A 25,706-nucleotide genomic window follows, 5' to 3' on the forward strand; every position below is an offset into this window, starting at 1 on the left:
ATATATAGACTATAATGTTTCTATGCAGGAACATTTATCAAATTAATTCTAATTTTTGAACAAGATAACGAAACTTTTCATTACAAAAAAGAAAGCAAATAAAAAGCCTCAATTACAAGAGAGTAACAAAAGGATCCAAACTAAGACATATAATAGTGAATGGAATAAAGTATTCTGATTCTCTCAAACCTAAGAGTTTTACATAAATTTTCCAAATAGAAAATCTTGATGATAATTTTGGGGATAATCTCGTTGACACCCATGTAGTTGATGAAATTGAAGAAAATGGAAACAATTTAGATAGATAAAACAGGATTGAAGAACTATGTGACCATGGGAAAACGGATTCAAAACACATTAAAGCCCTAATTTCAATCGATTGCGTGGAAGCGTAAAGGAAGAAAATTTTAGCACTTCCGACCTGGAGATTGTGCAACCCAATCTGAAGGAAGATGAAGAAGAAAGTGATTTCTAAGGTTTGAGCCTTTTGGTATGAGCCTTCCAAGCCCTTGGATCAGGATTTCTAAGGTTTGGTGTAAGTTGAGTCTTCTGCTTTGTTCCAACTTGGCAATGGCAGCAGAATCTCTTTGGCAAGAAGCATGGAATAATGGTTCTCTATATTTCAGTTTTTCTCACCTCTTCAAAATGCCCAATGAGTCCGTTTTAGATCATTGGGTTAAAAACCTATACTTTCACAAAATATCCCTTTTCTTTGTTGATTGCTGAAGGATGATGAAACTTTAGATCTCAGAGTTTTTAGATGGTAAGTATAAAGCTAATCTCCCTGATTCTAGAAGTTGGAGTTGGATTCTATTGGTAGACTTTCTGATTCACTTGCTAAACATTAGGTTGCTTCCAATTCTAGTGAAAAGTTTGTTTATAAAGCCTTGTGAAAATTTAATTGCCTAATCGAGTAAATGTTCTCCTTTGGGTATATTATGGTTCGATAAATTGTTCAACCACTTCAAGGAAGTTTCCTTCCCATTGCTTGTGTTTTTCAATTTTCCCTTCATGTTTAGCTGATGGTGAAGATTTTCCGCATATCTTCTGAGTGAAATTCTTCTAAGCCATGTTGATGGAAATTATTTTCACTCTTCAATATTTTGTGGGTGGTGCTTTGTAATCTGCTCAAGGAAATTTTTCTTTTTCAGCTTTTGGTTGCCCCCCCTTTGTTATCTAAGTTTTAGTTATTATGTCCATTGTGGTTAAAACTATTCTTTCATAAATTTGGTTTGAAGGACCACAGAGGATTTTTAGGATAAATCTCTTCCATTAAGAGATTGTTTTGATTCTGCTCAAGTCACAGCTTCTTCATAGTGCTCTCTTTCCACGCATATTTTTCTATTCAAGATTTATGTTTAAATTGAAATGCTTTTATTGTTGTTTTTGTTTATTTTTATTTTGATTTCATTGTACTATATTATTCTCTTTTCATTTGTTCAATAAAAAGTTTCATTTCCTTAAAAAAAAAAGAAAAAAGACAAAAAAAATCAGTTTGAATCAATTAGCCTCAAAGCTTCTTTGTGGTATTCTCTTACTAATCACTTTTTTGAACAATTATCCCTAGGTTGTTCTCAATCAAAGTATAATCCTCAATTATCCAACAAACTCAATGCACGAGTCCCTTCAGGTACATTCGATAAAATTGCAACGATACAGAGAAGATTAGCATGGCCCTTGCAAGGATGACACACAAACAAACCCAATGCACGATTCTAATAACAGAGACTGAATTGACTCACCACATTCACATATAAAACTTAGGAAGAAATTTAGCTTTCAATAGACTCACCACGTTCATATCAACATGAAGTTCTTCAAACCATGCGGTTGTGTCTTTCTCTCTTAGTACACTAGCAATATATATGCAAGCCAAAGCTATCAAATAGGGTGGATGTACAAGAATTAGATCCATCTTGTAGGTGTCGTTCACAAGTCCCCTGTACAAATCGAGTGTTAAAGATCCTCGGTTACCGATTGAGTGTTAAAAATTTGAAAAAAAATATGTGTACAATTGAATGGTTACACAGAAGGTTAAGCAAACAAAAATAACCATGATAAAATCAACACTTGTTTAGATTACAAAAATACTGCATCAGATATCATTAACTTAATAAATCAACTCTCCAATCCTTCCTAATTTCAGCTAAACAACTCTACACCCCAAACATTGACTTCCTATTTACATAGACATATGTTAGGAACATGATACCAATTTACTAGAACACCACCTAACAAGAATCCCACTCAAGAACACTAAAGTATGGAAATATATGAGAATATGCTAAAATATCGTAAGAAAAGTAACAAGGTAACCTCCCCTTCCTAGAGGATTAGTCTCTTCCTAATTTTCCAAAAGAAATACCACAAAATTACTTAAATTTGAGGGAATAAAATTATTTTTCTCCCACACTACATGCAATCTTATGTCTTCTTATATAGGAGAAAGACCTCTTACAATTATGAAAAATAATAAAGATAGTAAAGGAAAATATTTAACCATTAATATCTACACATAAAAATTCCAAAACTCCCCCTCAAACTGGTTTGAAGATATTTTCCATAGCCAGCTTGTCAATCAATCTGTCAAATTGTTTCTTTGGAAGGCCTTTAGTTAGTACATCAACAATTTGCTCTAACGTAAGAAGATAAGGAATACATATTATTGTTCCTGCTTCAATCCTCTCCTTAATAAAATGGTTATCAACCTCAATATGTTTTGTACTATCATGTATAACTGGATTATGAGCAATAGAGATGGTAGTTGTTCACCTCGTAATTTTGATTCTAAGAGTGCTTAAAATGATGAAGGAGAATGGTGATGAATGGTTATGATGAATGGAGATGGATGAAGAATTGCTCTATCTCTTAGTATGGAAATCAGACGTAGCATTGGTGATAGACGCATGCACACCTTGCTGATGCGTACAAGTTTTCTTAAGTTAGACCAAAGTATAAATCTAACCTAAGTTTCCTGGTAAGTCCAAGGTCGAACACAGAGACTCTAGAATGTACTAATGCAAGAATTTTTTTCGTATCTAATGCAGAGGTTTCCTAATTAACTGAGTGGTGTTGATTATTTACACTAAACTAATGGCATGCATGCAAGAAGAAATAGCAGTTCGGAGGGAGAAATAGATTTATGGATGAATGGTTTTCAGTGTAAGTGATATGTATTGACCTCCTAGCAGGAATAGCAAGCCTATATGAGCACAATGAAGATGGAATGAAGATGGTGCAGATGTTTGTTTACAATCTAAGTGCTCATGCTAAGCATTGGGAATTCTATTCTATAGTTTATGCTAAGTTCAACATCTCTCGATGCGAATTGCACGCATAATCCTATCTCTAGGGTGCATGCGTTGGTTATAAAGAACAGACAAAAGACATGAGCAATTCTATCTCTAAAATTACTTCACGCCTTGACTTAATGCTTTCAATAGTTAAATTGCTCTCGAGTGACTTAACTACTTAATTACTTTAATCAAGTGATCAAGAAGACTTAAGCAACAATCTCGATCAGTTGATTAAAGTAATTAAGTCAGAAAATTCACAAACACAAACAGATTTGAGAGTAAATAGATGGAGAAGTGATGAATGGTCAAAGATAAGATTGACTTAAAGATAAATAAGTGTTTGTACAACAATCTCGACTCGATGAAATAAGATGGTGAATGAAAATGTAAGATGAAAAGGAAGAAGTCAAGCTGCAGAGTTCAATCTCTTGTCCTCTTTGGCTTGTTTTAAATACTTGCTACAACCAATTAGGTGGAGGAGTTGAAAAAGATATCTCTCTCGAGGTTCTCTCCAGTAATACCTCTTGATCAACAGTGGAATGGTGGTTTTCCCTCCTACTTCTTGCTTGCAGACGACAGGGAGTTCTAACTACTGGTTCTTATGAAAATTCTAACTGTCTAAGCTCAAAAGTGTCTAACTATTGATTTTGCAGGTAGCTTCCCCTTTTATAGGCAATCTCTCAACAACTTGATGATTTGACTGCATTAATTTCCATACCCTAGGACAGCCACCTGCCACTTCTAGATTGCTCAGACGCTGTCAGTCAGATGCCCATACCTGCAAGTGGTGATTTGACATGAAATGTACAAGCCAACTGTATCCTTCATGCGTCAAACAGTCTGGGATGCATACCCTTGCGTTAGCCTTCACTGCAACACTTAGTAAAGTTCTTATTCCTGCATTGAAATGCGTTAGTGAAGCAGCTTTTTTACTAAAAATGATAATTTTGTATGAGTTTACTACATTTATGGAATTTCATGCATTTTCCTTCATAATGAGTGTGTTTACGTCACTAAAGATTCTAATTATTCTAACTTTGAGAGAACAATAACTTGTATTTCTACAAGTTATCAATAGCTTTTATTGTCAAGTCAATCCGTATAGGCAGCATCAAAGAAGTCTTCAATTCTTCTAGTATTCTTTGATCCATGTGTCTTCACAAATTCCATGAGTTAAGGCTCTTAACTCTACTTCAGCACTACTTCTGGCCACCACATTCTATATTTTACTTCTCCATGTAACCAAACTTCCTTCAATGAAGGAACAATAACCAGAGGTAGATCTACTATTTGTAGCGCTTCTTGTCCAAACTGCATCTTGGAAGTGATTATTCCTTTTGAATAAAATACCTTTTCCAGGAGACTCTTTCATATACCTCAAAATTCTATAGACAGCTTCAAAATGAGATGGTCCAAGAGCATGCATAAACTGACTAACCATGCTCACTGTATAAGCAATATCAGGACATGCATGAGACAGATAAATTAATCATCTAGCTAATCTCTAATAAATTTTTTTTGGCAGGAGATGATGTGGAATAGGTAATCTCATAGATAAAAGATCATCCTCCTCTCCTTTACAATGACTGGTGAGGGACTAAAAGGTATATCTTCAAAAAACATAACATTGGAATACTTGTTAAGAGTAAGACAATAACAACAATAACCCTTTTGAACATGCAAATAGCCTAGAAAATGTCAAAGATTTTGGATCTAATTTCATACGATGTGGACGAATATCCTGAGCAAAATAAACACAGCCAAAGATTTTAAGGGCAATAGGAAACAAAGATTTCGTAAGAAAAAGAGTACGATGAGGAATCTCTCCATTGAGGCCAGAGGAAGACATTCCATTAATCAGAAGCAAGCAGTGGACACCGCATCAGCCCAAAATTGCTTTGAAATATGCATTTGAAAGGATAAGGCGCGGGTTGTTTCAAGGAGGTGTCTATTCTTTCTTTTAGCAACTCCATTTTCAGATGGAGTGTCTGCGCAAGAGAATTGATGAATGATGCCACGATCACATAAGTAAAATCCAAGTACATGAGAGAAATAGTCACCAACATTATCAGTGAGCAAGGTTTTGATAGAGACATTAAATTGATTTCAAATTTCAGCATGAAAAGCACAAAAATGAGACAATAACTCAAAGCGATTTTTCATTAAATATAACCGAATCACACGAGAATAATCGTCAACAAAAGTAACAAAGTAACAAAAACCTGTTTGGAACACAACTGGACAAGGACCCCAAATATCATGAACTAACTCAAATGGAACATTGGCTCACTTATGGACTCTAGGACTAGAACTAAGACGATGAAATTTAGCAAATTGACACGAATCACAATTCAAAGACGACAAAGAACGAAATTCAAGATAAAGTTTCTTCAACACGGACAAAGAGGATGGCTCAAACGACAGTGAACTGCAAACAGGGATGTAACTCCAGAGCATGCTATAACTTTTGGTATCTGGTGGTCAAAAATGTAAAAGCCCCTCGACTCATGTCCTCTACCAATAATATTCTTTGTCATATGATCCTAAAATAAGCAATAACTAGGGAAAAACGAGAGACAATAATTAAGGCCACGTGTAAGCTGGTTAATAGAAATTAAATTAAAAAACAATTGAGGCAAATGTAATACAAAGGACAAAGAAAGAGATGGGGTGAGAGGAATAGTGTCGAAGCCAAGAACAAAGGAGGTGGATCCATATGCCAAAGTGACATATAGGGATGTGGCAGGGAATAAAGGTGTAGAAAATAAGTTAGAATTACTATCATATAAGCGGTGATACCTGAGTCTATGAACCACTTGGCAGATGATGTAAGAAGGCATTTCGAATTACCTGTCTCAACAATGGTGGTAATAGGATTCGATGAAGAAGATGCCTGCAAGGATTCCTGAAATACTTGAAATTTAGCAAGGTCCTCAGTAAGGATGGTAATAGACTTTTCGGCCATATCACTAGTGGAAGCTATCTGAGCATGTTGAGATCGTTGAGCCTTGTACAACAATTTTCGACAATCACGTTTCAGATGTCTTGGTTTACGACAATAGTGACAAACAATCTCCTGAGAATCTAATTTTCAATTATCATAACTAGATTTCTAAAAATTGTTGGTCATCCCTAGAGTAGCTCGAAAGTTATTATTCTTGCTTATAAGAACACTAATAGGTTGAGAAACAGACGAACCAGATTGAGAGCTCTCAATATGAAGAACATGACTAAAGACCTCCTCTAACGACGGAATTTTAAAATTAGAAAAGAATTTGTGTTTTATTCATCCCAAATTCAGATGAAAGTTCATTCAGAAATATCATAACAACCATCTTTTCTCGCTGGGCTTGTTGAACTTTGATATCTAGGCTAAAAGGTAATAAGAAGGCAAGTTCGGCAGCTGTCTACTTAAGCCTCATAAAGTAGCTTGTAACAGGTTCTACTTTCTATTCGGCTTGAAAGAATTGCATACAAACTTCAAATATTCGATGGATGTGTTCTTTTCCCAAGTACAAAAATTCTAAGAACTCTAAGAGTTCTTTAACAGAATTACAATGATCTACCAAACCAACAATCTCACTCTCAATCGAATTCTTAATCTGAAGATAAAGTCGAGTGTCACCACGAAGCCAACCCTTTTTCTTAGCATCCTGTGGTGGATTCTCAGTCACATGATCATCCATATCAATACTAAGTAAATAAAACTGAATCGTGTGAAGCCAATCACAGTAATTAGCACTATTTAACTTATGTTATGTTATCTTTGATGCTAAAGGAATTACATTGTATACAATCATATGCTTCATCTCATCCATTAAGGACTAACACACGAACCCACAAGTAGAATTAAACAAATCAAAATCAAAAGCAAGGTAAACCAAAGAGCAAAATAGCCCCAAATTAGAACAAAACAGTCACAAACCCTAGGAACAAAAGGGTATTTTCCAAACAGTCTCACACTCGAGTAGATGTTGGTAGAACCAAAGGCACAGATGGACTGGAAAAGGCAACCCGAGACGAACCCAACCAATGGAAGTGAAGAAAATGGCCTCACACGCACCCACGCGCCAGCACGTGTACCTCATGCATTGGTGGTTTCTGGCGAACGGCAAAGGCTGACTGAGGTGGATNTGATTTTTTGGCAGGCTTAAACTCAAAATTTGATGGTGTCCGGAGTGAGTTTTGGGACAAAGACCAATGTCGTCCCTGATGGAAGTTTGCTCAGAGGTCAAACTGTCTCTTATACACATCTAGATGTGTATAAGAGACAGCCTCACACGCACCCACGCGCCAGCACGTGTACCTCATGCATTGGTGGTTTCTGGCGAACGGCAAAGGCTGACTGAGGTGGATGGCGGCGACACTCCTCCTGAGGTGGGCAGTGTCGACAAACAGCCACTCAAAGTTGATGACCCAATCTCAAACCCTAACTCACAAAGTCGTCGAAGAATATTCTAAACCCTAAACAAAGAATGCTCTGATCTCATGTACTCTGTACTTTTGGAGAATGAATTTCTTATCATTTAATTAGACAAAAGATACATATATATAGGTGAATGAGAAACCCTAATATAGGATATATAAATTTACGATAAAGGACAGCTATATATATTAATTTAAATATATATTATAACAAACAAAACACATGTAGATGACAAATTGGTGGGTAGCAGTTTTAGAATTTGATGAATTTGCTCTTGCAACATGGTAAAAAAAATTGTGAAATAGTAGAAATCCACTCAAAAATTTGAAACCACTTAGAACTTGAACTTCAAGTTGAGTAAGAAAGTAAAGAATAATTCAAATCAAACCAGACCAATCTCTTAACCAAACCAAACTTGAACCTTAGACCACTCTTTAGACCAAATGAGCCTAAGATATAAAAAAACTTAACCAAATTAAAGTGACCTCCAAACCCTAGAACAAAAGTGACGATCTATCTTGACGGCGTACTCCACGACGGCACCGAGTGATAGCGTCGGTGATGACGTGTGAGGCAAACAATGCCAGCACCAACGATAAAGGCAGACGACAGTAGAAGTTGCAAAAGAAGCAGAAGCGTCAGTGAGTCTAGGAGCAGATGTCGTGCGCAAATCTGGGCAAAGGTGTAGCGGTTTGGACAGCCAAATCTGAGATGATGGGCGGATGTAAGCAGAATGTCGACGTGAACGAAGGTGAGCTAGCTCTAAACGCCTTGTCGTGTGCGGATCTTGGCAAATGTGAGCAAACGCCGATGCGCACGAAGGTGAGCTGGATCTGAACGTCGACGAGTGATATTCGAACGACTTTGAATACTGACGATGGCGCGACTTCAACTGGAAGTAGGATGCGTCGATGAGTTCGACAACTAGGGTTCCGATGGCGGAGGCAAAAGAACATGGCTCTAATACCAACTTAAATTTGAAGGAATAAAATTATTTTCTGTGAAAAATAATAAAGATAGTAAAGGAATATATTTAACCATTAATATTTAGACAAAAATTTCAACAAAATTCTTCACACCTCTAACCTTACTCTCACCTAATATTTGTAACCCAAAAGACCTAACAAACTCCATTTGTAATTAATAGAATACCCTTACAACTAATTATACTAATAGTCCTACTATTTTCCTAAATAGGAGCCAAATTTAAAACTCAACCCAATGCTCCAAACAGCCCCTCAAGGTTTCTTCACTAACTAAACTGAAAAACAATCTTCAACAAAATCAATTACCTCAAACAATTTTGTATCTTGCTTACCTTCAATTAATCTTGCAACATCCATAAAGTTTTAAAAGCCTTTGAAAATAACTCACCTTGAATTGGAGAGTCCAAAGGAGAAATATCACCAATTCTTAGATGAAGATTACCATTAGTCTAATCTTTAATTGACTAACATTTTAATCTAAATACAATTTTACCATGCACAAATCTAAGAGAGCCTAAAGGAGAAATATCACCCATTCTAAGATGAAAATTACCATTAGTTTAAACTTTAATTGACTAACATTTTAGTTAAATACAATTATACCAATGTTTTAAAATGCTCATGGTAGCCTCGGAGGCTTTTCCTCTTGAAGAGGCGAGCCCATATGAGGCGTAAGCCTCAAATAGTGAATAAAAAACATTTTAAAAATCCTAAATTGGTATAACCAAATACTGCTAAACATGATTGTCATAAAAAATGCAAAAAGAAAATTCACCCCCACAATTTTCACTTAATCAAAATTCTAAAAAGGAATCTTTATCACTACTACTACTATTATCATTAATGAGATTTATTTGTACTATAAATCTTCGCCTTCAATGTTTTGAAAAGTCACAATAGTAAAAGTAGTCCTAATTCAAATTGTCACAACTCAAACCTTAATATTTTTTAAGAAGCTAGGCAAATCACTATTATTTTTCTAATCATTAGACAAGGTGCATAGATTTTACGCCTCGATGCGATCTATCTCTCCCTCTCCCTCTCTCTCAATGGTTAACATAGAACTATCCTATTGAAATTTGTGTTCTAAAACGTAATCATAAAACAATCCTTCCAACAAAACATTAACACTAAAGAGGTTAGTGGCACTAGCCCCGTGTGCGCTCACCCGAACCCAGTGTCTTCGGCATGCTTGTCCAAGGTGTGTTTGCCTCATGTTCAAACCATTTTCAATCACCTTATATTAAAGTCTTGTAAATAGTTTAGTTTTCCTTCAAGTCAAGTGACATTTCGCCACTTTTGATATGCAAACCTGTCATGGTGGAATATGTTCAGAATGTACTATAGGAAAACCCACAAGTCAAGCCCCGACTAAGTATTTTTGTACTTTTTGCAATCAAATCTTTCTTGCAATTGTCAGCCTTCAATACTTTCTTTAATGATGTTTTCAAAACTCCTCTCTCTTATGTTTTATAAAACCATTCTCTCTCGAAATGGTGAGTGGAGGCTACATCATATAGTGACATTGTCCACGACTTCTGATTTGTACATGGTTGACCTACTCGTCGAATTAGAGCAAGTCCTGTACTTGAAAGTATGCAATTGTGATAAACACCCTTGTCCGTGCGCACACGCACCTAGCACCTATAGGCGCATATGAGCCAGCAAAAATACTCACGGACTAAACTATCAAATAGAACTACCCTAAACCAATTACGTAGTCCTAGTACATCTAAATAATGTGTACATGTTTTTATGCTCAAACTTTTATAGCAATTACGTAGTCCTTGCAAAGTGGCTTAAACTTATCCACAAGTACTACAGAAGGAAAAAGGTTCTGGTACATTGCACGCAAGAAAATCATGATCATCCACGTTTTTACGCTCAAACTTCCATAAATTTTGAAACAAAGAATGACAAGAAAAAAGATGAGCTAAATGATAAGAGAAGCATTAAATTGAAATAATGCATCGATCAGATCCTTACCAAGTCATTTGAGTCATATTTATGTCATTCAAGCCTGCATCTTGGAGCAACCTGCCAGTGGTTTTTTTTTTTTTTTTTTGGGGGGGGTGAGGGGCGTTTAGAGTTAGGATAAACAAAACCATGATTCTAAATATATATGAAAACATAGAGGACGGGAAAGTTAACAAAACGGACAAGAAGAATTCGCGTAAACCAAAAAGATCAAAGTCCAAAGCAGGTTTTTTTAGCACATTTAATTCAGCTGGGCTACTCACAATTTGTCTTTTCTATGAGACCAATCCTTAAAATTACAAACTCCACAAAGAAGTGAGAGAGAAAAAGATTGAACATAATATGAATAATCACGACAAAGCTGAGATCTAAAAAACAACAAAAGATACAAGATAACCAAACCAAGGCAATTAATTTGAGGTGTAATATTAAACATGGAGGAGGATAAGAAGAAGATAGCTGCATGAGCTTTGAGAAGTTCCAACCGATACTAACTAAGATAATAACTGTAAAATCATCCATGATTTTATTATATTCTCATTATAATTCTTTCCTTTTATATACCGGGTCTTTCTCCTATATAAGAAGGCTAGGTATCTTACAATTGATTATAGGAATGCAAAATAATTTATTCCACTCAAATTGAAATGGTATCAGAGCATCTAATGATTTTGAAAGCCTAAAAAACCCCAGTTTTCTTAAACCCTAAAAACCCTAGCTACTGTTCCACTGTCAATTATCTCCAATCATTCGCCGCTACCAATCAATCACATATCCCCATCAGATGTTGCATTTCAGCTACCTCGTTCATTCATTTGTCACAGCGTCTTTGGATCTTGTCGAATGTTCACAAGTTATCACCACCGGTCATCCTCGTCTTCATCTTAGACCACCACCATTCACCATGGTCTACTTCCATCACCGTCTAAGGTCTTCAACCTCAGACGAGTTCACCCATCTCTATTAGTGTTTGTTGTAAGCTTGCAATTCAGTCCACTCCGATCGTCAGCTAGTAGGAGTCATCCTATCCCAATAGCGTATATTTGGAGCTCAATATGAAATCCTATTTTCTTACAAGACCCATTCGGATAAGGGAAAACTCCTACCCGGTGACTTCATCCTCTTGTTCGTGTTGGGTTTTTCGTTCGTGACAGGTTCCTTGCTCGTGTTTGTGAGTTTGGTGTTTGTTGTAGGTCTCTTCTCTAAAGCTATTCGTAAATCTATTTTCGAGGTTAATTTCACGATACTTGTCCTCCCAAATTTGGTTTAGTCCACAAAAACTTGGTTCAATTGGGTCTGCAAGAACCTGGTTTGGTCAGTCAGCATCTAGTTCGGTTCAATTCAGAGAAACTAAATTCTATTTTTGTTCCTTTATCCTGGTTGAATCTCAAAGTCTATTATTTCCTATTACTTGTCACCATGTCAAAAGAGCAAATTCATCCAACCATGACGTTGCTAACAACCAATTTATCATCTAATAATTCTTATGTTTCCTTGACGCAACCAGGAATTTATCCTCAAATCTTCTCTTCTCACAAACCTTCTTTGTGGATTATTGATTCCGGAGCTTCTAATCATATGACTAGTTTGTCCTCTCTCTTTAACTCTTACTCTCCCTTGTATTCAGTGTTTTTAAATGCCCAAGGCGCCTTAAGGTGCAATGGCCCTCTAGAGCCTAGGAGCAAGGCCCACAAAAAAGTGCAAGTTTTTTTTTGTGAGGCGCACTATATATAAAAATATTACATTAAAAAGAGAGAGTATAATTGAAGTGGAAATATGGAAAAAAGGGACCCAAAACACAAGAAATTTTGCATTTAGATTTGGTAAACCTGATCCTTTTAGTTAATAAAGAAGGAAATCCTTAATTATTACTATTTTTTAAAAATAATTGAAAAACCCCAAGACGCAGGGCTTTGATCCTTGGGGCTTCACAAAAGGCGCGCGCCTAAGGCGTGCCTTATTTTGTGAGCCTCGCTTTTCCAAGGCAAGGCGCCAGACCTGCGCTTTGGGCCTAGGTGTGCCTAGGCATGCGCCCGAGATGGCTTTTTAAAGCACTGCTCATATTGCAATGAAAATGTTAGAATTTCATATGAAAATTTCCTACTAACGTGCAGGAAGAGATACTATTATACTTGTTGAAATTGTGGTTTAGCCCCTAAGGGCATTTTGGTCTTCTTATGTGGTGTCTACAGTCTAGGGTTTCTCGCTGTTTAGTTATTTATACCTATCCCTGTAGTGTATACTGAGTATCAGAAAAATTAATAAAAAACTCTTATCGTGGTTTTTTCTCCCTGATCTAGGGTTTTCCACGTAACTTTGGTGTTTTTCTCTTCTACCCTTTTATTTTCAATATGGTATCAGAGCATGGTGATGAGATCATGGCAAGGATTGAAGAAATTCAGTCATCAAACCTAGCAAGGGATGCAAATCAAGTGGAAAATTCCCAAAGTGTTGAAATTAGGGTTGTCGTCGACCAATATTTACAATCGTTACTAAGGCCATTGCAGAACCAAACTTTTGTGCAACAACAAACAACCACCACCGTCGTGCAACCCACCGGTCAGAACCAGTTGCACAGCCCATCGATCGTCGTTGGTGTCCTTCCCTCCATCGCATAGCCCTACAGCGTCTCAGCCACCTTCGAAAACACACAGCCACAGCAGCTATTACCGTCGAGCATCTCAACCACCTTCGAAAACACACAGCCACAACTGATCACCGAAAATTTCCAAGTTCGGCCATCACAACCAATCGGACAGCAGCCAAGCGCCGCCCAGTCGACTGGACAACCCTACCCAAGCACGAGAGTGACTGCTCCTTCAAACCAGGCGCTGAACCAACCGTTCCAACTGAACCAGCCGATTCAGCCAAACTTGGTCTAGCTGAACCCGGTTCAGGCAGCCCACCCGGTTCATCAGGGCCACTTCCTTGCTCAGTCAGCCGCTTCCTCCACGCCAACGGAGTCTATGTATTTGGGTTTTTATGGGCAACAACAACCCACAGTGGGTTTTGGCGGAACAATTGGTTTACAACAACAACTGGCACACTTGCTGCAATGGCAGATTTCGCACTCGGGGCAGCCATTAGATCCACCGCAATTCCTTCGGTTGACTGTCACCCAGATATGTATTCAGGCTTTCCATTATGTTCGCCATAAACGGTAACCGCTTACCCTGCTTTACCTATTACAAACATTATGTCTGGTTCTGTAGGTAATTCTACAGGAATTTCTATTGGAGAAAAACTTGACGGCCAAAACTACTTTTCTTAGTCTCAATCTGTGAAAATGGTCCTTGAGAGACGGCATAAGTTCGGATACCTAACCGGAGAGATACCAAGACCAAACCTTGGGGATCCCCAAGAACGTATTTGGAAGGGGGAGGACTCTCTCCTCCGTTCAATTTTGATAAACAATATGAAACCCCAGATCGGGAAGCCCCTACTGTATTCAGCTTCAGCTCGGGATATTTGGGAAGCTATATTCGAAAAGACAAAACGCTTCGCGTCTTTATACCTTGAGAAAACAAGTACACAAGTGCAAGCAAGGTATCCTTGACATAACATCCTATTTCAATAAATTGTCACTATTGTGGCAAGAAATGGATCTGTGTCGCGAAGTTGTTTGGAATTGCCCAGTTGACGGGGTTCAGTATTCGAAGATTGAGAAGGCTGACCGCGTATATGATTTTTTGGCAGGCTTAAACTCAAAATTTGATGGTGTCCGGAGTGAGTTTTGGGACAAAGACCAATGTCGTCCCTGATGGAAGTTTGCTCAGAAATCAGGTTAGAAGAGGAAAGAACCAACGCTATGAACAGTACCGCAAACACCACCTTAGACTCTGCTGCGTTTGGAGTCAAGTCAGTTGGACCAGTGAATGACAAACAGAATGGAAAGTCTCCACTGATTTGAGAACACTGTAAGAAACCATGGCACACAAAAGATCAATGCTAGAAATTACACGGTTGTCCACCAAATGGCAAGTGGCGACCTCCAAATGATAAGTCTTAATCCAATCGAGCCTTTGTGGGTGAAACAGTTGATGATGCCTCCCTGGTGACTAGCCATGTGGATCCAGGTACAGTTGGGACCAACAATGTTGCACAATCAGGTACTCCTCAGTCCTTTAGTTTCCTTGTTGAGGGGGATGAGTCCTGGATTCTTGACTCAGGAGCAACGGACCACCTAACTGGATCATATGATCAATTCGCCTCCTATTATCCAAGTGCTGGAAATGAGAGAATACGAAATGCAGATGGATCGTTTGCCCTCGTTGCTGGAAAAGGTCACTTATCTCCAATTCAATGACTAATTTTACAGAATATTTTACATGTGCCAAAGATATCTTATAATTTGCTATCAGTTAGTAAATTAACCAGAGATTTGAACTGCAAAGTCGTTTTCTCACCAGATAATGTTTCATTTCAAGACCTGAGCTCGGGGAAGATGATTGGCACTGCTCGGCACAATAGGGGGCTCTACTTCCCCTCCAAGGATGCTTCTTCTAGGAGTTTATCTAGCACTTGTTTACTGTCTTCTCTTACTGCTTCTGAAACTGATTTCTTATCATGTCATTTTCATCTTGGACATCCAAATTTTCATTATATGAAATATCTATTTTCCCATTTATTTCGAAATGTGAATGTGTTAATCTTTATCTCGTGATGTCTGTATTCGTGCAAAACAACCTAGGGCGTCCTTTACCTCACAACCCTACAAACCTTCCTGGCCCTTCCACCTGATACATAGTGACGTTTGGGATTCGTTGAATGCCACAACGGTGTCAGGTAAACGGTGATTTGTCACCTTCATAGATGATCACACCCGTCTTACATGGGTGTTCCTGCTTACCGACAAGTCTGAAGTGACAACGGTCTTTCAACAATTTCACACCACCGTCGAAACCCAGTTCAATACCAAAATCACCATTCTTCGAAGTGACAATGGACTTGAATTTGTTAATCAGTCCCTTCGTGAGTTTTTAAACTCTAAAGGTATCATCCACCAAAATTCCTGTGCCTATACTCCTCAGCAGAATGGAGTGGCTGAATGGAAAAATCGCCACCTCATTAAAGTAGCCCGATCCCTCATGATACCTGCATCCTTACCCTCGTATCTATGGAGAGATATTGTACTTACTACAGTTCATCTCATCAATCGGATGCTCTCCCGTGTGCTCAAATTCCAGATCCCATTAGAGCATTTTAAAGAATCTGTCTCGTCCACTCGCCATTTCCCAATTGTTCCTCTTCGGGTGTTTGGGTGCACCATTTTCGTTCATAATCACAATCATCACCAAAGTAAATTTACTCCTAGGGCCCAAAAATGTGTCTTTGTTGGGTATCCGCTCCATCAATGGGGCTACAAGTGTTTTCAGCCTTCCTCTCGAAAGTATTTAGCCACCATGGATGCCACCTTTCTAGAGGACAAACCCTTCTTTCCCGTTAGTCCTCTTCAGGGGGAGACCTCGAGTGAAGAGGCTAACACTTCCACTTACTATGTTCCTTTAGACCTGTTTCCTGAACCTATTCCTGAAACAAATGAGCCTGTCCTCCCTGCAAAACAAGTGCCTTGGATAACCTACTATAGGAAGCATCTCCGAAAGGAAATAGTTCCCAAAATTGTTCCCCCTGTTGCCCTGCCAAAAGGTGTTCAAGAATCAGAACCAGAACCGACTCAGGCTCAAGGTAACCCTAGTCTTGATGATAATAAGTATGTTGAAAGTGATGTAGTGAACTCTGGCAAAGTCAAGGATTATGGTTGTAATGAAGCACAAAGTGATGCTCAGGGGACTGAAAATGAACAACAAATGGGTACATATGAACAAGCAGACAAGATTAATGGGATTGATGCTACCTTGGATTTGTTGATTGCTTTGTTGAAAGGTACGAGGTTGTGCACCAAACACTATGAAAAGCTTCTTGTCTTACAGTAACCTGTTTACGAGATTTAGAGCTTTCACCACCAACCTGGATACTGTGATGATTCTAGACAATGTGCACAAGGCTCTGGAAATTCCTGAATGGCGAGCTGCAATTATGGAGGAAATGCGAGCTCTTGAGACTAACAAAACGTGGGATCTGGTTAGTCTTTCGAGAGGTTACAAAACAGTAGAGTGTAAGTAGGTTTTTACTGTCAAATACAAGTCAGATGGAACTCTCGACAGATATAAGGCCAGATTGGTTGCAAAAGGATTCACTCAGACGTATGGAGTGGATTACTTAGAAACTCTCATATGTGGCAAAACTTAACACTATTCATGTTCTTCTCTCAGTTGCCGTTAATCAAGACTGGCCCCTACATTAGTTGGATGTGAAAAATCCGTTTCTGAATGGTGAACTAGAAGAAGAGGTATATATGAACCCACCTCCAAGTTCCGAAGCACAATTTGGTAATCAGGTTTGCAAATTAAAAAAGTCCTTGTATGGCCTAAAGCAGTCCCCTAGAGCCTAATTCAATCGGTTCACCACCTTTGTTAAATCTTAGGGGTTTGTTCAAGGGCATTCATATCACACCTTGTTCACTAAGAAGTCAGCACTGGGGAAAATAGTTGTCTTGATTGTCTATGTTGACGATATTATACTATCCGGGGATGATTCAGCAGAGATTGACAGGTTGAAACGACGAATGGCAAATGAGTTTGAGATCAAAGATCTCGGTGACATGAGATATTTCCTAGGAATGGAGGTAGCAAGATCGAAGGAAGGGATCTCAATGTCTCAAAGGAAATACACTTTAGATTTATTGAGAGAGACTGGAATAACAGGGTGTAAAACCTGCAGATACGTCGATAGAAGTCAACAGCAATCTGATAGTATCGGTAGAGGATGTTCCTGTGAACAAGGAGAGATATCAACGGCTTGTGGGGAAACTGATATATCTTTCGCATACCAGACCTGATATATCATATGCAATTAGCTTGGTCATTCAGTTTATGCAGGCTCCGTATGAAAGACACATGGAGACGGTTACACGAATTCTGAGGTATATGAAGTCTTCACCTGGAAAGGGCTTGGTTTTTAGAAAGCATGATAAAAGGTGCATCGAGGCCTACACAGACTCAGATTGGGCTGGTTCTGTTACAGATAGGAAGTCCACCTCAAGATATTGTATCTTTGTGTGGGGAAACTTAGTTACCTGGAGAAGTAAGAAGCAAGGTGTCGTGGCTAGAAGCAGTGCCGAAGCCGAATAAAGGACTATGATCCACCAAAGGTTGAAGAAAAAACAAGTTTTCCCATGGGCCTTTAGCAGTGGACAGAGCGTGATCTGGATTTGTTATCACAGACGGAGAAGCCAAACTTGGCAGCAATGACTCTTCTTCAGAAAGCATGTTTTTCCACCCTAAACCTCCAAATCCTTTTTGCAAGGGGACTCTCATTTCTCAACTTTATATTAGTGATCCCAAGATCACCAACACTTTGGGGAAGAGTAACAAGATCCCAACGGACAAGGTGGAGGTTGGACCCCTCCTCTTTCCCCTTTTAAAGAAAATCTCTATAGAGTTTTTCAATCATATGGGCCACTTTGCTAGGTATTTTGAAGAAGGAAAGGTAGTAGGTAGGGAGGTTGCTCAAGGTGGCTTGAATCAAAGTTAGCCTACCACCTTTAGAAATATATGATAAAGTCCACGCTTTGATTCTCCGCTCGATTTTCTCAACCATTCGAGCCCAAAAAGAAAGGGTTCTCGGCTTGCCATTAAGAGGGAGCCCAAGATAGGAATTAGGCCATATACCAAACTTACAACCATAAAGGTCAGCAATGATTTGAAGCTCAACCAAGGAGAGGTTAATGCCAAAAATATTCAGACTTGTGATGGTTAATGGATAGGCCAAAACAGGCTTAAAAAAACCTTGATGATATCAAATAGATTTTTTATGTAGTCGTGATTGTATGTGGAAAAAAGGATAGTATCATCGACGAATTGAAGATGACTAATGGAAAGGCCACCTTTACCAACCCAAAACCTTGAATTTTCCTATCCGCTTCAGCTTGAGTCAGCAGTCTACGAGGAAGGGAGACAGTGGATCTCATTGCTTGATACCCATAGTGGCACAAATTTTACCTCGGGGACGACCATGCATGATGATAGAGAAGTTTGCAGATGTTAGATAGCCCATGACCCATTTTCTCCAACAGTTACCAAAACCCCTAGCCTACGGGATGGAGTCAAGGAAAGCCCAATCCACTGTATCAAAAGCCTTCTCAATGTCGAGCTTGATCACAATGCCTTTCTTATCCTTCCTCCTCCATTCATCAATGAGTTCATCAGCAATAAGATGCATCTAAGTATTTAGAGTGGACTCTATATTAGATTTTACAATAGGAATAGATTGTGGCTTGTTCTAAGGCTTGCCCTAATCTATGGAAGTTTGGGGACCCTTATTAGATGCACCCTAGGTTTTTGAGACCAAATTTGTATTTCAACTTTTTCTATTCTATCAGTAAAAAAATAAAAAGTTTAGTTTCCTTTACAAATAAGGCTGAAATACCACCAAATAATAGTCCAGGTTGCATTACAATATGATTACTTACTGAGACAATGCACGATAAGGGTGGAATACCACCAAATAATAGTCAAGGGCTTCTAGAATCTTCATTTCCATTTCTAGTATGTGCTTGATCTCATACTTGTACTTTTCATCAGATTCTGCAGGGCAAGAACCACAGATTACGACTTTTCACATACTACTAAGGGCATATTCTATCGAATGGAAGCAAATAATCAAATTATAGCATGTCAAAGAAAATATGATTACGTATTTTTTTAATGTAAAACACTAGAAGTCTAGCTTGAACTGTGCTTTCTTCTGCTTTTGAAGCCAAATATAGGCAGGTTGGAGTCACTAATCGTGGATCGTATTCTGTCATACTCTTTCTGAAAAAAAATCAATTGCAAACAACTTCATTAATGTGCTTCATAACAAATTGAGAGACGCTAAGATTTAAGAATCATATGTTTTTTTTAAAAGGAAACATAACTTTTCATTGATAAAATGAAAAGAGTCTAATGCTCAAAGATACAATAACCTTCAAGAGAATAGAGAAATTGCGGAAAAAACAAAAGGAGGAAAAAGATTTAGAACAGATTTAAAAATTATATGTAAAACAGAAAAGCTATGGATTTGAAAAAAAAATGGAAATGACGAGAGAATGAATCAGCCCATCCTTCATTGATGAATTGGTGTAATTTGTCTACACTTCAGAAATACATACTATATATATTTAAGAGTTGTTAGCAGTCGAAAAGTTTTTGGAATAGCTCTTGAAGTACTACTAATTGGCTGACGGTTAAAGAGTTCTCTATCATCACAGAAACATAAATTACCAAAAAAGCAAAGAAAGGAAAAGAGGCAGGTAATGAAACTCCCATGTCAGCAGAATAAGAACTTTTGCCATTCTGGAACAGAATTCTACTGTACCTGGTGTAAACGCGTCTCATATATGTAATAGCAGTTGCAACCACCCTGAAAGAATGATTGAACGTAAGAAAAACTTGTTCGTTGAGATAATTTTATAAAAATAAATACAGAATGCATAATAAAAAATCAAGGATATATATACTGCTCCCTGAAGGAGCACATAAGCTAGGTGAATTTCTATTTGAATACATGAATTCATTTGAAACAAGAAAAAACTTCTCATTGATGTAATGAAAAACTCTAAAAGTTACAAACTTCCAAAAGGAGAGAAAAGGTACGAATAAGAAATAACAAATTCGATAGACATGCCTCCTTCAAATACTGAAAAACAATGCCTACTATAAAAACTACCAAAGACAACCACCAGCCAACTAAAGCCCAACATTACAGTTGTTACAATCTCGATATTTTTTTACCTCAAATGAGGAAAGCTATCCATAACTTTGTTCAAAGATGTTTGCCAAACCACCAAAGGACGGTAACAAAATACTGGTCTGCCCATTACCTATTCCTGAAGGTATTTGGAAAGATTTATTTATGGATTTCATACTTAGTCTTCGCAATACTCAACAAGGAAAATAGAATCAAAGAGAAAGAAAGAGAAAAAGAGACTCAAGAGGGACAGAGAGATTCAGAGAAGAGAAAGAGTGACTGTCAGAGAGAGAGAGAGAGAGAGAGAGAGAATTGAAGAAGCTTAGGACATGCTAACAGCAGCATTGGTGCATTTGAGTTAACAGAAAATTAATCTTTTTAAAGTAATAACCTAAATGCACGGTTTAGGTTAAGAGTTTAAAAATTAAAAATTAAGAACAAACAAAGTGCAGAGGGTGCATTAAGCGCAAGCCTCCGTGCTTTGGGATGGCATGCACCTTCCAAGCAATGCCTCACATCAAAGAAGCAAACCGCTGCAATTGAGTCTATTGCTTCAATGTTAGAAACTATATCCAACTCATAAAAAATAAGACATAAATTATATTTTTCTCTTGATATTTTGAGCACTTTTAATGCAATTGTAGACGTGATCTTATGACATTATGAAAAAGAATGATATCATAAAAGAAAATGAGCGAATCATGGCTACCTTTGTCTAACTTTCACATTTTGGGCCAACTTCAAAATATCTGAAACAAAAGAAAAACAAGAATCAGAGAACAACCTATTTCTTTTCTTTTTTTTTCTTTTTAACAAGAACAAACTTCTCATCAGTAAATGATAAGATGGAAAATGTTCATGGAACAAACTTAAAGAGACTGAAAAGAAAAATCAAACTGATAAAGAAGAGATCTCTTAATCCTTCTTTTAGTCTTCTGTGTAACCCTTATCTCCTACAAGGTCAAATTCTTTACATTTTAGGTCGTATATGGGGTGCTAACTCTTTGAATCAGATTCAGAGGCATTATTCTTTCATTTCATGGCCACAGTGGTGCATTCTTTGCATAAGAAATCTGAACTAGGAGAAAATATAGAATCTTCAAGAGTGTGGAGAGATTTTGATCCTTAGCTCTAGATTAGACGAAATGACTTTTGAATTATTCATTACAGAGCCTTTTTTTTAGAAACTGTAATCAAATATAGAACAAAACCAATATAACATGAACACTGCCTTCTGTTAGTCATTATAAAGTGAAGGCCAACATGAAATATTGTTCGAGCCCCCATTTGGAGCCATTCACTTTTGCCATACTTTCATTCATTACAACTCTGCCATGCTCTACTCAATTTCACTTCTCAACATTCGAAGATGTGTACAGAACCATATTAGTTTAGGGTTCATTACAGAGCCATTTCCTTCCACATTAGGTTAGGTTCTTTTTGGTTGCTTCTGGGATGTCCTTTTGTAGCCAGCCTATTTTTCTGTTGGTTTTTTTATTTTTTTTGCCCTGTTCTTTTGTTGGCTTTTTTCCCTATTTGGCCCATTTGTATTCTATCGTTTTCCTTAATCAAATTTTAGTTTTCAAATTTCCTTTTAAAAAAATCTCCATATATTACAAGAGCCAAAATATAAATAAGAATGCCAAGAAAGGATCTAGCAACTCTCAGAAGAAAAAAACTTGCAAAATCAATTACCCAAAACCATACACCAAACAGTCTTCAAAATTGAAACTCATTTCTTTCTATAATTCAAATATATTTAATTTTCAACTAATAACATTGTCTTAAAGCTCATCAAAATACAAAAAGAGATAGAATTACAACCAGTAACGTCCCCCCAAATGCCCCACAACACAACACATACCCCTGCCCCTTCCATAAAAAAAAAAAAAAAAAAACCTCCCTGTCCATGAGGTGGACGAAATCCTCTGTTTGGTATCTAACAAGTAATTCCTGCAATTAACTTCAAATAATAACAAGAATAACAGCCAGAAATGTTCTTGACTTTAACGATTCTCAAAATAACAGAGTTCACAACAAGGACAAGAAATAAGAAAGATAAAGGTACTCGGCTTTTCGAGAGAGAGCTGGTTCTCCAGGCTACACTAGCCAACAATTTCCTCACCAAAATCACAACACCACACAACGTATACCGAAAACCCATATAACCCCCGGACAACCAGACAATATTTATTAGCATTCCCTCCTGCCAAAATAACTGATTTACTCTTGCACATTTACATTCTTACTCTTATAAGTCTTCTTTTTTTATTAAAAAAGAAAAAGAAAACAAGAAAACAAGACCTTCCATTGATAAAACAAAAAGATTCTAATGAGAAAATGAAGGCATTCTAATTCAAACAAATGTCTTGAATAGAATAATTAGAGAAAGTCTTAGAACGAGAACACCATGAGGAGGCAAGTGAATCCAATCAAATAGACCAAGAAAGGGACTTATTATGAAAAAAAGCCTGTTGATTCCGTTCAAACGAAATCTCAAACAGAAGAGCTTGAACTGCATTGGACCATAAAATCGGTGAATTGTTGGCCAAAACAGGGCCACCAAAATCAGAAGAATATTTTCCCAAAAAGACTAGACAAAACTCCACTAAAGCTGAAAAAATGAGAATAATCTCCCCCAGGCTAATTTAGAGAAACAACACTCAAAGAACAAATGTTGCAAGTCTTTCACTAGGAGCAAAACATAAAGGGCACATCGAGGGAGAAAGGTAGTGTTGTTGAGGCTTGTGTTGACGGGTGGGATAACAATTATGTGATCCAAAAAGCATAGTCCACACAGGAATATTAATTCACTTTGGACTATTGGATTTCCAAAGAGCCTAATAAACAACTTTGTCTAAAAGGGGAGCCGCTATTACATGCTTGGATAATGAGTTAACCGTGAAATTTCAGAAGAATTCAACACCCAACGCCTTGAATATTGAGATTGAGAAGAATAAGGCTGTATGGAGTCCAAACAGCCCAATAAATGCTGAAAAATCAGATATTTCCTCTTCCTTAAGAAATCTTCTGAAAGTAATATGCCTATTATTGCCAAGATCTCATATTGACATATTCTCATCCCAATGTTCAAAGACCGAACCATTGGGGAATAATTCAATCCCATACAACCATGGGAATGTTGATTAGAAAGAAAGCTCTTAAACCCAAGGATCAAGCCAAAATCGGATACGTCTCCCATTTCCCAACTTGAATGCAGCAAGAGTGTCAACTTTTAGCCAAGTTTTAGAAATTCTAATCCAAGAACTTCTCAAACTCAAACCAAATTTTCTAGAAGTGTGCCATCAATGAGTGTTGGAGCTGTGAATACTTTTAATAACTTTAAACCGAAAAGCTTCAAGTTCTTGAATGAGTCTGGAATGTCTTCATAATCGGAGACCTCATGTCCTCCATGCGGCGGATGGAATCCTTTCAGTCCTCTGGAAATCCAATAGTCTATCTCACTCCTATTGGAGTTCTGTGTTTTGTGTCCTTCAGCAATCCTCTATCCTCATTCTCTTAATGAGAAGTTGTATCTTACAATCTTGTTCAAAGAAGATTCAAGTGAAATCTTTTACCCAACAATATTTTGCTTCCATCTGAAATTTCATAGTCTTCAAAGTTTCTTCTACAAAGTAAACGACACAGAGAAATGTGCCTAGAGAGAACAATAAACGCTTGGCAAAAGCAAGGGAAATGTAACTCTAAACATCTAAATCAACACAAAATAACCAAAGAGAAAAATAACTTCAAAATCAAGCTGACCACAGAAACAAAGCTTTGACTTTCCATTCCACAGACTGCCAAGAACAAGCTGTCAGTTCAATTAGAATCTGACTTGCTAAATCAATATGTTTCAGCAAATGGCCTTCTTCCAATATCCACTCTTCCAAATCCATTAACACGAGCTAGGATCAATTATGGAAACTTCATGACAAATCCCAAAACCAACATATGTCCACTTGCTTTATCATCAACTTGAATGCGAAGTCTGTGACTGTGAGATAATCCAGAAGAAAAATCCAATTTCGCATCTCCAAACCATTGAGAAGATCAGCAAATTATCCCTAGAGTAACTTCTATCCGTTGAGTAACAAAAAGACCCGCTTTATAGATGATGCCTACCTTATTGACCGATACCCCTGATACATCAAAACTCGTTGCCCATGGATAAAGAAAAACCGTTTCAACAAAAACAAAATACTTTTTCTTGGTAGGTATGATCCACTGGACATAAATCCAATTTTTCATTTGTTCTTAATTTAATGTTCCAAGTAGCATTTGGATGGTTCTAAACTTTACCAATAAAAAGGTTATTGGCTCTTGCTATTGAGGATTACATAAAGCCTAGGGAAAGTAATTGAAATAGAATTATACATGAAAATGCTAATTCTGGAAGTCAACACTTCCTTAAGTTTGAGAATGTCTCTCCAAGGCTTTTTTCTTCTTCTTGGATCGCTTACAACATATTTGTCGAAAATGTCAGTCCAGAGAACAAAACTACTTCGAAATGAAGAGAAATTTATTGCGTATTTAACTTCAATTACGAGAACCGAGGGAGAAAAAAACACGGCAACCAGTACAACATCAGAGATGTGTTAATAAAAAAGAAAAGGAGATAGGAAAAGGGTAATTACAATTTGCCATATGCATCTTGATGAGCTTGAAGTCTTCGAGAGTGATGCCCCTATCTTTATCGAGCGATTGCACCACATCGACCTCCTCTTGATCCAGGAGTTGTTTGCTTTAGATTACATTCGCACAAAGAGATAAAGAACAAAAAAGTTATCGAAAATATAGAAATTATAAGAATCAGTTAAGCGTTAGGATAGTCTAGGACCGTACTAGTGCGATGAAGTCCAGAAATTAGCCGCCATACTTTGGAACAAATTTCCCGAGTTTCAGCTTTTCGGCACCGCAACGAGTTTTATAGTAGTCGGTGACACGGTGTTGACATGAATGCATCAACTTCCTGCAAGCAAATTTTTTTTTCCGTGTCTTTTTTGTAAACATCTTTTCCCAATGGTTTACATTAATTTTTTTTACAACACTGATCTTTAGGCAATTTGACCACTCATAGATGTGATGCCTAAAATTTATATGTACATGGAGTTTGTATATCTCCATTCGGAGTTAAGTTGTAGTTTTTGAAAAAAAAAAATGACATATTTAAGGTAATTCAAAAATTATTTTAAAAATAACGTAAATATAAAAAGAAAATTCACATATAAG

The 25,706-nt window shown here is 37.4% G+C and overlaps 1 protein-coding gene and 1 non-coding gene across 3 annotated transcripts in view; one reads left to right on the forward strand and one right to left on the reverse strand.

Moving 5' to 3' along the window:
- Positions 1–25,480, reverse strand: part of LOC120088350 (cyclin-C1-1-like) — a 25,837-nt gene extending 357 nt beyond the window's left edge. The window contains exons 1-9 of one of the 2 annotated variants that reach the window (XM_039045574.1): positions 25,320–25,480; positions 25,112–25,218; positions 21,184–21,223; positions 20,103–20,147; positions 19,440–19,558; positions 19,216–19,330; positions 10,695–10,745; positions 1,789–1,940; positions 1,528–1,533 (exon numbers count right to left, since the gene is read on the reverse strand). In XM_039045574.1, the coding sequence (XP_038901502.1) occupies positions 1,528–1,533; positions 1,789–1,940; positions 10,695–10,745; positions 19,216–19,330; positions 19,440–19,558; positions 20,103–20,147; positions 21,184–21,223; positions 25,112–25,218; positions 25,320–25,351 (667 nt within the window). In that variant the 5' untranslated portion in view covers positions 25,352–25,480. Of the gene's footprint in view, positions 1–1,527; positions 1,534–1,788; positions 1,941–10,694; positions 10,746–19,215; positions 19,331–19,439; positions 19,559–20,102; positions 20,148–20,518; positions 20,614–21,183; positions 21,224–25,111; positions 25,219–25,319 lie in introns of those variants that run through there. The other variant, XM_039045576.1, reaches the window with a different exon arrangement.
- Positions 1,621–1,720, forward strand: LOC120089598. Its single transcript, XR_005485273.1, has one exon. It is a non-coding gene; the product is annotated as a U6 spliceosomal RNA (small nuclear RNA).
- Positions 25,481–25,706: the final 226 nt, after the last annotated feature.

The sequence above is a fragment of the Benincasa hispida genome, chromosome 10, assembly GCF_009727055.1.
Source record: "Benincasa hispida cultivar B227 chromosome 10, ASM972705v1, whole genome shotgun sequence".
Taxonomy (NCBI): domain Eukaryota; kingdom Viridiplantae; phylum Streptophyta; class Magnoliopsida; order Cucurbitales; family Cucurbitaceae; genus Benincasa; species Benincasa hispida.